Source organism: Aethalodelphis obliquidens, unplaced genomic scaffold (genome assembly GCF_003676395.1).
Source record: "Aethalodelphis obliquidens isolate GAN/ISIS:26980383/991018 unplaced genomic scaffold, ASM367639v1 scaffold3, whole genome shotgun sequence".
NCBI classification, from domain to species: Eukaryota; Metazoa; Chordata; class Mammalia; order Artiodactyla; family Delphinidae; genus Aethalodelphis; species Aethalodelphis obliquidens.
Window position 1 is genome coordinate 38293288 of NW_020837947.1, and position 13839 is coordinate 38307126.

General features: G+C 37.9%; 1 protein-coding gene across 5 annotated transcripts in view; it reads right to left on the reverse strand.

Annotated features, from left to right (window-relative positions):
• The window catches only part of PKIB (cAMP-dependent protein kinase inhibitor beta), a 102397-nt gene that overhangs the window by 10007 nt on the left and 78551 nt on the right, over nt 1-13839 (reverse strand). For 2 of the 5 annotated variants that reach the window (XM_027087359.1, XM_027087349.1), the window contains one exon: nt 10725-10829. The exons of the other annotated variants lie outside the window; for them this stretch is intronic. In XM_027087359.1, the coding sequence (XP_026943160.1) occupies nt 10725-10809 (85 nt within the window). In that variant the 5' untranslated portion in view covers nt 10810-10829. The remainder of the gene's footprint in view (nt 1-10724; nt 10830-13839) is intronic. 5 annotated transcript variants of the gene reach the window in all.

Consider the following 13839-nt stretch of genomic DNA (forward strand, 5'->3'; position numbering starts at 1 on the left):
ATTCTTAACTGGGCTCTTTTAATCCCCTGGTAAGAAAGTTTATTGCAGCACTAGAAATAATCAGGAAAGGAATGATTGAATAAACCATATATATTATATTATGGAATTTTATATGGCTCTTAAAAAGAATGTGTTAGATCCAGTCAGATCTACTTACTGAGATATGTTCTTGACACACTGTGAAATAAAGCAAGTTTAAAAAGAAATATTTACAGCATGAGGGGAAAGGAGAAAAAGTAATGAATGTAATGTAATCTCAACTTTGCAAAAAGAATAAAAATTCTAGTTTGGAATTTAAGAGAGAACAAGGAGAATACTAACCACTGTTGGTATCTCCTTACATATTTTAACTTGTAATAATGTGTTAAAATAATATATAAAGGACTTGAAACACATTCACCTGGCAAAATTATGAAAAACACTGAATGTCTCTAAAGTAACATTTTGATAATTTTACCCAAAATAGTATATCTTCAAGTGAAAGTCTCTCACTACCCCAACTAGCCATCCTACTTGTCTATTGTTATTATCCTATGCAACACTGATTGCGTATGCAGTAAATATATATACACACATATTATATATATATATATATATACACACATATACATACATACATATAAAGTAGAGAGAATTGCTCTCTTCAATGCTTTGTGACATTTAAAAAATATATATAATCCATAGAAAGATGAGGAAACACTACGAAGAGAAACAAAAGAGAGATTAACTTCCATGTTCTTTCAATTTTCTGGGCTTAAAGCTAATTGTGTCTGTTTGCTAACCAAGGTAGCTGACTCACTAGCAACTCTTCCTCTTTTTCGTCTACAGAATTAGCAGTGGAATTTGTATGAGTTCTGCTTTGTCAACTGTGGCTGCTTACAGGAGCTGAAACCATTTGGACATTGGGAGATTTCAAAGAAGTCCTTGCATGGCCCATAGCAAGGTAATGTGATTTACAAATGCCTGGGACACACTTTCTTCTCTACCGAAAATACACAATTTTCAGGATGCCTTAACAAAATACCATTACACAGCCACATACACACACATGCCAGGATCTTTGCAGTCTCCAAAATATGAAAATGCAACACCAGCATAGCTGAAGAAGACAAAGACATTCAAGCTAAATGGAGCACTGCAGGAATATATATATTTATATATAAAGAAAGCACTAGTCAGCTTCCAGTGGGCTAAACATTTCCTGCTAGGAGTATGTTAGTATGTTATAGGCATAATTATAAACAAATAGACATTTTTGCAACCTCTTTCCCTTTCAACTGACACAGTCCATCTTCTTAGCTCATACTCATTCTTTTCTCCAAGTTCCTTATTGAAGCCCAGCCCACAAAGAGGCGGATACCTTTTTTTCTAATCTCTGCATCCACGTCAGTCACATCATCCACCTCAGTGAAACCACTACTCATTCTGCATGTAGGACTTGGAATAAACTCTTTACCCTCTAAATCAGTTCTCTGAAGTTATGAGTCAGGCTATCTGAGAAAACACTTAAAGTAAACAAACAAAGGAAGAACATGTATTTTGGAAAGTCAGTGCTTTTCTGGCCCAAAGACAGAAAGAGAGGGAGGGAGACACACACCGGTCTCAGCTGATAACCAAATATATCATCTGTCTCTCCCCAGCTTTCAAAATCTTAATACCTTATGCTAGATTTCTCTGGTTTGATTTTCTGTTTCGGAATATGCAAACCTCTTCCAAACAAGGCAAAAGAACGATAACAGTTGCTTTTTAATGTGGACCAACGAACACAGATAATTATTTATTCATCCAGTCAACATTTATCAAGCTCCTACTAAATTATTACGTGCCAGGCCCTGTGCTAGGCTCACAAGCTACAGAAAGGAACCCATAATCTGGTGAAATCAAACACATTCTGGTCTTTTCAGTTACCTTTCTTGATCTTAAATCTTATTCTTTGGAAATAAAGTAAAAGTATCCACCTCTACAGGCTTCCCTGGTGGCGCAGTGGTTGAGAGTCCGCCTGCCGATGCAGGGGACACGGGTTCGTGCCCCGGTCCGGGAGCATCCCACATGCCGCGGAGCGGCTGGGCCCGTGAGCCATGGCCGCTGAGCCTGCGCGTCCGGAGCCTGTGCTCCGCAACGGGAAAGGCCAAAAAAGTGAAAGGCCTGCGGGCGGCGGAAAAAAAAAAAAAAAAAAAAAAAAAGTATCCACCTCTAAAATGTGAATCCTTTAATGTAGCTCCTATTCAACTCAGTATCAAGACAATTTTAGGCTAAACAGAGCTTACATGGAATGTATACATGTATAAAAATTGTTTTTTTTAACTTAGAGACCTTTCTCTTTTTAAAAATTCCTCCAAGTTTCTGTGCCTCAAGTACAAGCCAAAGGGAATCCTAACTTTTGCCTGTTGACACACGTTTTTTTTCCCGTGCTTAGGTTCTTGCTTGCTAATATTACAGATTCTTCCAACACATATTGATATGTACATGGAAGCTATTTTTATCACAGAGAATTTTTGACAGCTTAAACCTATAAAATTCAAAATGCCAAGTCCAACTCGTTTTCCCATAATCTTCCAAGTAAAGCAGTAAACAAATCTGAGTACCTTTCCCGCACAATGACACTTGCTATACTAGGACAGGGCCACTCAGAATAATAATATACGCTGATGTGGCTACAGAGGCAAAAGATCAACTGCAGCAAACCGTGCAACCCCCTTGAGCGTGGGAGTCAGTCACTATGAGATTTGCCACAATCAGTAAGGACTCCCCCGCCCCACCTGAAGACCTGGGATGGTGGCATGGCAGGCAGCTCCTCCACACGCACAGAGGAGGAGTGGTTAACTCCACAGGAGAGAAGGGGGCCAGACTTCATGGGAAAACAGCCTCTGAGTAGGGTCCCAGAGAATGAGCAAGCAAGTGCCAGTGAGAGGCTGCTCTCAGGCCATCCACTTCTTATCTCGGCCCTTTCCAACCACTCTTGGGACACAAAGTGTTCCTATATTTCGAAAGGGGCACAAAGACTCTCCAAGCTCACAGAAGCCCAAGTTTTGCACTGGTGAGAAAATCATACAATTTTGAAGTTCATGTGACCTGTTTGCACCCTTCCTGTCTCACCATGAACACAGGACCCTGAGAAGTTGGTTCCCCTTTTAATGAGATAGTGGTTTTTAAATGTCAAGTGACTGTTGATGACATCAGTAGGAAGGGGAGAAGGGGAAGTTAACTCTGACCGATGCGGTCACAGTAGAGATGGCTTTGTATCCCTCTGCCTGGTACATGAACTGGGACATAGTTGTCTAATAAATTCAATTAAAGTTTAATTAATATCTGATACCTATAAATTATGAGCAGGCAAACAGAGCCTATGAAGGTGCTTTTAATTATTAATATTCTTAATAAAAGCTGAAAGTTCAATTATTAAATATTAAAATGAAATTGGTTACATTAACATTAAAATAGCTTTGGAGGCAGGCTGTGGACTTTGGCAAATACAATGCCTTGCAGGTGTAAGTAACACTGACAGTTATATGTAGAACAGTAGTTAAAGCACAAACTCTTATAGAACCACCCTCATCCAGAGCATCTGGATAGTTATACTCTCCAGACACCAGTCCTCTCTGGAAGAGATCCATATACGTTAAACTGTCAACAGCCTTGCATGCAGGACCACTCAATCCTGTCTGAAACATCCACAAGACATTTGTTCTACACCAAAAGGTCCTTGATATTTGTTCATATTTGGTCCTTTCCAAAACATCCATGGAGACATTTATTTGGTCTTGATATTTGGTCATGTCCAAAACCATTTGGCATGGACCAAATATGCTCATAGATGATTTGTATAGGACTAAATTTCAAGGATATTTAGACATGGACCAAATGTCTCGTGGAGCTTTGGAAAGGACCAAATGTCTGCTGTGAATAGACTTGCCAACCTGAAGTCAGTTACATATAATTCATCAGGCTTCCCTTGTACAAATATGCAATCCTCTAATACTTTAAAAGACCAGATCCTATCGTCTTAATTCTCCTTTACCATTTTCATGCTCAACAAGCGGAAAAATAAAGCCCTTTTATCTTCTGGGCTTATTTTCTTTGCCTACGATTACTGTCGAGAGTGACCCACTGATGACAAAAAATAGTCCCATAATTACTCTTCCAATTTAAAGGTAATTTAAAGCAATATCTTAAGCATGGACACTTTCAATTACATGCTTTTATTTCAGAAAACTTCATAGCATATATGCTTATCTGTCTTCAAAAGGAAAAATGCAGTGTGATACAAAACAACAGAACTCTTTTTATTAACATACAAAAATGTATACATGTGAATGTGCACCACATCCTTCAAAGGAACTTTAGGAAGCTACATATTTATTCCACCTCTCAGAATATTTTTGTGACTTCATAAGTGCAGCTCATTTTATATTCATATATAATATAATGATAAAATATTATTTTTAAAAGGCAGCATTATATGTTACAGTTTTTAACTATAGTTCTTAATTACCAACTGTGTGTCCCATTTGTTCGCCCATCTCTTTCATTGCACTTCAGTTTCTTTTCAAAGCCTCCTTAAGTAATTTAGATTTGCATATATTCAGAAGAAAACTGAATTTTCAGTTTTCTGAAGATTTCAAAGCAGTTTTGAGCAGTGACAGCATTACTGAACTACATTAGTACACCCTTGGGATGAGCATCTTTAAATTAGTCCTTATGTTTGTTAGGCAGTCCATATGGAGCAATGAAAAGTTTGTCCACCTAAAAGTGTACATCCCTGATGTTGAATCCTGCATTGCCTTCTAATAGGCTTTCGACTTCCAGAAAGGCTTCTCAGTTAATTGTTTCCACATTTATCAGAAGTAGGATTAATATTACCTATTCTACTACCTTAGAACCGAACTAATGAATATAAATGTGCTTGGTTAACAACTACACAAATGAAATTTGTTTAGAAATCAGTCATATTAATTTATAGGCACTATAATAGATTATCATTATGAACATCAATTACCCTGTTAAACTATGGTGTTGATGTGGCTCTGGAGACAGTCTCTGATGATGTGAGTTACAAAGACAAAAAAAGATTAACACTGAGACCTTGCCAGAAACTTGGTGTTTAAAAACAGAAAGAACATTAAAAAAAAAATTATTTACAACCTCCCTTCCACCTCCCCATTGACCAACCCAGCCCCACAGACACACACACACCCCTCAGAGTTGGCTACTTTTCTGCAACAGCTGTACCAGATAAGCCACCTGTCACGGAAAGCCACATCTCCCTTACACTGTTCATTAGAGAGTTTCTCCCAGAAGGTGAACTCCCCATATACTTTCAGCACAAACCCTGTTTAAGCGTTTCCTTAATAGGTAATATGGGATTGAAATTCTCAATTTCTTCGTGATGCCTGAAAAAGAATTCTTCATCTGAGTAACAACATAATGACATAACATGGTGAGGAAAGAAGGGTCGCAAAAGATCATGTGAGAGAGCTCTGCTTTCTCAGTGAGGCTTGTCCTGACCACCCCATTAAATGGTGTTCTTACCCATAGCTCCTGAGAGTCCTTGCCTCTCTCTCCTTTCCCTGAGCTCTTAGTAGCTTCCAACACATATTATAATTATAACTTACTAGGATTGTGCTTGCTGTTTACTGTCTCCCTCTACTGGGATGTAAGCTCTACAAAGGCTTTCTGTGGATTTTTCACTGATCTATGCACTAAAGCTATGCCTGGCACTTAGTAGGTACTCTATAAAGTTTGTTTATTGAATGGAACAATTATCTTTTCATTTTTCTTTTTCAAAATGAATTCTTTTCTTTTTGCATAAGAAAATAATACATGTTCATTATTGGGGTAAAATGACGATTTCATAAAAGAGAGAAAACAAATTGCCTTATATCCCATTATCCAGTGACAGCACTGTTATAATTCTGGTGCATATCCTCCCAGAAGGTTTTCAGTGTTCACATACACAAGCATATCACATACATATCTTATAAGTATGTATTTTGAAGTTAGATTATATTTATTTTATATCATGTTGCTATTATATCTTAAAACTACAATCTTTTCCAGGCCAAGAGAATTCTAAATTTTTAGTAAAAGTTTTGAAAAAAGAAAAATTTCTAGAAAGCTAAAATTTCAGGATATATACCGCCTATAAAATACGCATAGCCAAAAGCCAAATGCAATAGCAAAAGTAAGGGACATGGCTAAGGACTGAAATCATTCACAAACCTTTCCTTAATTAAACTGAATAAAGTTAATATATAGATAAGAGGCTTTTGTACACAACTTTAAAAGTTCCAGTAGTGTCTTTTTCTTCTATTTCCTCAATTTAAAGAAAAATTCTTTGGGATGTCTCTTAGCGTCTTTTTGAACGAATTTAATTTTCATCTTTTTTTTTCTTCCAACTGAGAAAAGGGGGAAAATAATTGAGCCTTTTCAAGCTCTGATTTGTTCTCTAAGTTCTCTTCAGTATTTTATTTTTCTTCGCAGGAGAAGAAATCACTGTAGAGTTTTATTAAGCCCAATATTCAATCAAAATCACAGTGGCAAAAATTTTAAAGTTGTTTTGAGGATTTTCTGGGTCATATGGGCAAAACAAATTCCCAAATAGCAAATACTTCAGAAAGAAAAATCATACCACTGAAATATTTTTGTTCATCAAATTATGTATATTGGTATTAACCTACAATTAAGTTAATAGAAGTAAAATTATTTATATGGATGCATTTAACTTTTACAGAAAACTTTTTAAAAATAAAAAGATTCTCTTATTATATTTATTTATTATATAAGCTCAAAAGAAAAAAGTCCTCATGAAAGATTGTGTCTAAAATATATTCAACTGACATAACAAATAAAAAAGTTAAAAAACCTATACATAAATGTATATATATACACATAATATTAATTTAAAAAATATATGCACAGAAAAACATGGCAAGGGAAATACACCAAAATTTTAGCAGTAGTCCTTTCTTGGTAGTATTACTATAAATGTTTTCTGTCTTTTTCTTTGAACTTGATTGTGTTTTCCAAATTTTCTATAATGAAGATTTTTATAATATTAAAAATGGCACAAACATGTGTTGAGTACTGTTTTAAAGCCTTTTAATGAGAATAAACTTATGAGATTCTGTGCTGTAGGGAAGTCATTATTGTCTTTATCTTAAAGGTGAGGAAATTGAGGATCATAGAAGTAAAATGATTTGGCTACAAGCAATCCAGCTAGCAAGTGACAGAGCACAACCAGAACCCATTTTATTGGGTTAGCCAAAAAGTTCATTTGGGTTTTTTCCGTAACAGAACTTACGGTCAATCCAATATCTGACACCTCATTCCTTGCTCCTTCTATTACACCTCACCAAATATTTGTTGAAGAAAGACTCAGTCTTCATTCAACCAATTGTTACTAAGCATCTAATATATTCTTAACTCGGTGCAGAATTCTGGGTAAGTAGTGCCAAATAAGACTAAAGACCGTGATAGACACAGTGGGGAAACACAAAAGAAGCGTAATACAAGGTCCTCACTCTGGAAAAGTCTGTGACCTAATATACAAATAAAATACACACCATTAAAAGAAATGTAAAAATAGAAGTCAATATATGATATATTTAAATAAGTGGTATAAATGAAAATACTATAAAATGTAGAAATGTTATTGAATTTGGGGGCTATTAAGAGAGACTTCACAGAAGCTGTGGAACACATATTGGGCCTTAATATTTGAGAGGGTAGAAAGAAAATAAAAAGGCTTTACCAAGCCAAAGAAATCTTTAGCTAAATCATGAAGATGGGAGTGTAGAAGGCAAATTACAAATAAAGGAAAAGGAAACATGGGGCTATAATAGAGTATTATGACATATAGAGCTGGAAAAATAAGTTGGACCATGGTCATAACTAGAACCCAAGTTGCAATGAAATGAATTTTATTATAAAGGATACTGTATTTATTCCTGTGAGCCCTGGGGAACCATGAAACTTTCTAAGTCACATAATAAGGATGTGTACTAGATGCATTGTTTGAAAACTGAAGTGAAGGAGATTAGAAGGCTACTAAAAAGGGACATTTGTAAGCAAACCCACCATAATAGGAGGGATAAGCGCTTTACAAAAAGTATCTGTAAATGCACAGACCAAGAATAGCTTCTTTTTTAAAAAAGAAGAGAAAAGACAGGGCACCATCAGTTCTGAAGATTCATTACAAAGTTTCAGAATTTATACTTTCAGACATGAAAATTCATTACAGTATATGAGTTACTAAGATAGTGTGGTATTCTTCAAGGATAGACAAATAGAAAAATAGAATAAAATAGACATTCCAGAAATAGACACATATACATATGGTTCCTTGATTTGTGACAAAGGGAGTAACTACTAATGTGGTCTCTTGTAACTATGGTAAGGGTTTAACTATTGCTGGTGGACTTCGAAGATTCACAGACAGGAAACTAGATATTGATGGGAAGGTTGTCAATCATAGAAAAAATGGTGCTTAATATATGACTACATATGAATACAATAAAATTCTAGGATTAGTAAATAAATGGCTTCAAGTTATAGTGTATTCCTGTGAATCTTGTATTTAAATATTTTCATACAAGTTGAAAGAACAAGGTATAACCTCCACTTGATTTCAACAATTTGCTATATTTAATCTCTCTCTCTAAACACACACACACACACACACACAATTCTCGTTCAACCAATTGAAAGCAACCTGCTAACACGACACTTTCACGTCTAATATTTTAGCACATCTTAAGAATTACATTCTTCTATATATCCATAATAACACAGTTCCACAATGTTCTTTTTTGCACATTGCAATTGTGACATAATTCCGCCTTTTTCCTGGATATAATCCGGCCTTTAGGAATTTTTGCAGGGGGTGATCATTGGTTTTTGCATGTCTGAAAAAAACTATTTTATCTTCATTCTTGCAAGGTATACCACTCTACGTTGAAGTTACATTCTACAAGCACTTCATGATACTATCCTCCTTTATCTCTTTTTTGTTGTCAGGACGTTTGCTGATTGTGATGGTTAATTTTATGTGTCAACTTGACTAGGGAACAGGGTACTGAGAGATATTTGCTTAAACATTATTCCGGGTGTGTCTATGAGGGTGTTTCTGGATAAGATTTGAATCAATAGACCGAGTAAAGCAGATTGCCTGCTCCAATATAATCTAATCCACTGAAGGCCTTAATGGGACAGAAGGCTGAGTCAGAGAGAATACGCTTTCTGCCTGACTGTTTTCTAAGACATCCATACATGTTTCCCTATCTTCAGACTCAGACTTGACTGGAACTTACATTATCAGCTCTCCTGCTTCTCAGGCTTTCAGACTTGGACCAGAACTATACCATCAGTTCCTGGGTCTCCAGCTTGCTGACTACAGGGCTTGGAATTTCTCAGTCTCCATAAAAGCATGAGCCAACTTCTTATAATAAATAAATATACATCTAGACATATATATTGTCTTCATCTGCATCTAATCTGCTGTATAAGCTATACACCAAATTGTAGTTTCTAATTATTACATTTTTCAGTTTTAGACAATCTGGCTCTTTTTCAAGTCTGCTTCATTGTATTATAGTATCTTATTCCTTAGTTACACATAATTTAAATATACTCATTTATTCTTTTCAAATATACTAAACCTATGTTTCTAAATGCTATATAAGTAATTCCAATACCTGAATTCTTTATACTAGCCTGATCCTGTTATTTATTGTTTATGTAGAATCTCTCTCAACGGTGGCTTATTTCCCTGCATGTTTTATGATTTTGGGTTGTAAGCTCACGTTTTTTAAAACTTTTTCCTTGAAATTATGTGAGACCTGACTTAAAGTATTTTCCTCTACACAGGCTCTGAATTTGCCTCCACTGGGTGTCTGGGGAACTACCAAATTCATTAGCTTTAAATTCTCAGCATGGAATTTTTCAGACTAGACAGACTACAGAGCTGCAGACCTGTGTGAGGTTCCACTTTTGGTAATAAATGATCAGGACAGCCCTTTCCTCTTTACCACCCAAGGCAAGGCCAAGACTGGTAAGTATTCTTACTGTCTTCCTTTGAAGGTTAGGGGTTGCCATATTACCCATTGAACAGACTAAAACTTATGCTGATTTCCCAACTTGAGTGGGTCCTAAAAGTTTCTTTCCTTGTCCGCAGATAACAGCTCTTTAAAACAAAAGTTGTGAGTCACTAGGGAACCCAGGGAAGCCTCTGAGTACAGTACTCACCTGCCTCTAGATACGTGGTTTCTCATTGTTCTGGGTTTATGAAGTATTTTCTTATTTGCCAATACAAACGTTCATTTAAAAAGAGTTTTGAAAATATTTTATCCTACCTTTTAGGGTGCTGTGTACTAGTATAATAGAATTGTTAATTGACTATACCCAGCACAATGGTGCTGTCAGGTTTAGCCTGTGTTTGGCAGTTGGTCTCTGAGGCTCCCACCTGTAAAGGCAGTGAAAACGCAGCACGATAACTAGTCAGTGCTTCAGTCTTGTTTACCAAGGTCAAGCTAGGTCACTGAGTCTAGCCTGGTGACTGTCCCTGGCTGCTTGGAGAAGCTACACAGACATCGTTTGTAACTGTGCACCTCTGGAACAGGCCCAGAGACAAACTTTTGTGAGGTCTGTAACAAGAGGGAGCCTGCCACCCCGCACAAAATTAAGCATGGCATCCTGGTTGGTGTTTTTGTTCATGAAGGGGTAGTGACCTTGCTGGTTTCCTGTGCTGCTGCTTTCCTTGCCGCTGTTGCTTGTGCTCTCCTGACCCCCAGGGTTATCGAGGTGCACATCCATGGTGGTCTGTGGCCCAGGGGCTGATGAAAAAAAAAAGGGAACAGGAGGAAGGAGCATTTGGTACTCGACTGCTCTCCGAATGTAAATCCCATTGCCAATGCACCTAGGCTTTGCCTAGCACTCCTGCTTTCCAGAATACCAAAGGGCTAAGCTTGCAATCATGGGCCTTATGGTCTCCATCCAAGTCATAGGCAAAATGACTCTACTAGATGTGGACTCTTATTCCAGGGATACTGTCATTCCCTGGAGGAAGAGATGCTCACTGATGAGGGAGGCCATTAAGCTCCTGAACCTTCCCCATAACCATCCAGAAGGTCTGCACCACAGGTGATAGTGCAGACACAGCTGAAAACTTCAACTTTGCATGGCTAGAAACCCAAAATATTCCCAGGAAATTTGTACAGAGGAAAAAAAAGAAAAACAAGACAGGAAGCTCACATGATAGGAAAGGGACTGTAGCAGAGGATGGTTTTGATCCATCAAGTCTGGGCTGTAGGCCCAGCACTTCTTCCTGCAACACTCTGCTGCTTATGTCTGTTGCAACAAAGATTCTAATTCTCGGGATTATAGGGAAATACTCATGGTGCCCTTGTGGTGCCAGATTCAAACCCAATCTAGGCCCAGGGTCTTTAGATCATATAAATCAACCATTGCTAACTCTGTCAATACTAATTTGAGGGTCTCTGGAGGAAGCAACTTATAAATATAATCAGGGTAGAGAGGATCCCCCCCACAAGTATATCCAGTGACCAAAAACAATAATAAGATAAACAAAATACGGAAAGGAAGAAACCTGGATACAGGGAGGAGGACACTAAGAAAACAACAACCTAAAACAAAGGCCCACAATTTGACCCAATTAAAAATACAAAATTTACTGAACGAATTTATATAGCAAATGATGAAGGTTCACTGGTTGCCTTCTGTGCCTCTCCATATAGGCTTTGAATTAACTCTAATATCTGCTGAAATTCACCAAGTGGCAAACATTTATGGCTTTAACCAATACTAGGGCTAAAATTACAATTATACCTGGGAATTCCATTAATTTAAACATCGTATCCCCCATAATGGAGTATTTACCTATGGGAGTTACTGAATATAAAAGAGGACAAATAGGTATGCTTCACCTTAACCATCAGAACTCTGTCTTGCTTAAATTCCCCATGGTTATAGCACTCATCGCTCTAAAATATCCCTTGGGCATGGGCATGGATACTCTGACCCAATGAAAAATAAATGAAAATTAAATTAAGTCTTTGACACTTACAAATTGGTTTGACAAAATGAGAACCCATGACCTTCCCCACCCCTTCCCCCAGTTAAAATAGTTAACATGACTCAAGGTAATTTAAAACAGGGTCTTCCAGTATTAAAACTTGTTTTATAAGAGGAACTGAGTGAAGGGTTGTTATTCCCACTGTTTCTGCATTTAACAGCCCTATTTGGCCTGTTAAACCTGAAACAAAAGAATGGTGCCCCATAGTGGATTGCTGCAACTGTAAAGCCATGGTCCCATCCCATTAAGGCCTCTGTACCCAACAACTTAATTATTAAAATTGCTGACTCCATCCAATCAGCAACCGGTCTATATTTTGCTGCTATAAATTAGGCTAATATGTTCTGTACAATGCCTAGTTCAACAGCCTCTCAGCCACAGTTTGCCTTTACCCCTGAAGGGACACAATCCACCTTTACAAGGATACCCATGGGATACCTCAGCATCCTTGCCATGGCACACAGTCTCCACAGGCAAGATCTTAACTGTATCCACCTTTCTCTAGATATGACATAACATCAATGACATCCTCCTCCAAGGAGATTTGTTTGACATACTCATTAAAGACATACAAATACTCACAAAGGAGCTCCCAAAAGGGGGATGAACCATTGTCCCACACATAGTGCAAGGCCCTGCCACTTCCATTAAATTTCTGAAAGTTACTTGGTAAATTGACGGTTCTCTGACATTGTCATGAAACAGGTATTGACCCTCTCAGCAACCACAAGGTCAGTACAAATTCAACAACTTTTAGCCCCTTTTAGGTTCTGGAGGCAACATATTCCTCATTTACAAATTTTACTTAATGTCTTTGATGCTGTTTCTTCTAAATGAGCCTACCTCAAAGGGGACTCCTTCCAAAAAAGGCTCTAGAAATCTGTCCAAATTGAAATCAACAAGCACTCTAGTTTGTGCCCTCAGAGCCCTCTTTACTGTAGCTTTAGCAACCTCCTCTCTTGCCTCCTGGAGTCTCTAGACCACCTATGAAGGTTGTAAGTTGCTCATGGACTTCTGACGCAAGAAACTGCCTTTCTCAGCCTGGCACTATACACCATCAGGATAGCCACATACTGGCCTCTTCTGGAAATAGAGGCTATCACAAACCTTGAGCCTGCAACCCTCTGTGCCCAGCTACCCACTATGCCTTGAGTTATCCAAGCAGCACTTCAACAGCTTGAGGCATGGCTCCTGAGCCTTCCTTGCTACAAGATGGAGTCACACCTGGGCCTTCTGGCACATTTCCTCTGTTGGAGGGGGTGGCCTCCCCTGTTCTCAGTCCCTTCACTAATACCCCTATGCTAGAAGAGGTCACCCCTATCCCAGAGTCCTCTGATACCTGGGGAGCCTTTTGGGGATCAACTGAATGGACAGAAATGGAAGTCTCTACACTTTACTAATGCTGGTGCCACCATGATAAATGATGGAGCTCGGAGAAGAGCTACTCCTTCTCATCATTTAACCAAAATGTCCCTGATAAAAGATAGGACCCAAGAGTCAGTACAACTGGCACACTTCAGGCAATCGACATTTGATGCCATCTATACATTTTTACAAGTTCTTAGGCCATGACCTAAGAGTTGCCCCCTTTGGGGTAAAGAACTCCAGGAATCTCTTGCTCCACAGTTACTCAGAATAAATCAAGGTAACAGATTACATATACTAAGGCCACGATACAAGTCCTCTGCAGGATGCTCTGTATCCTCTTTGGAGTTCTAGATACTACCAAGAGTGACCAAGACACTCATTTC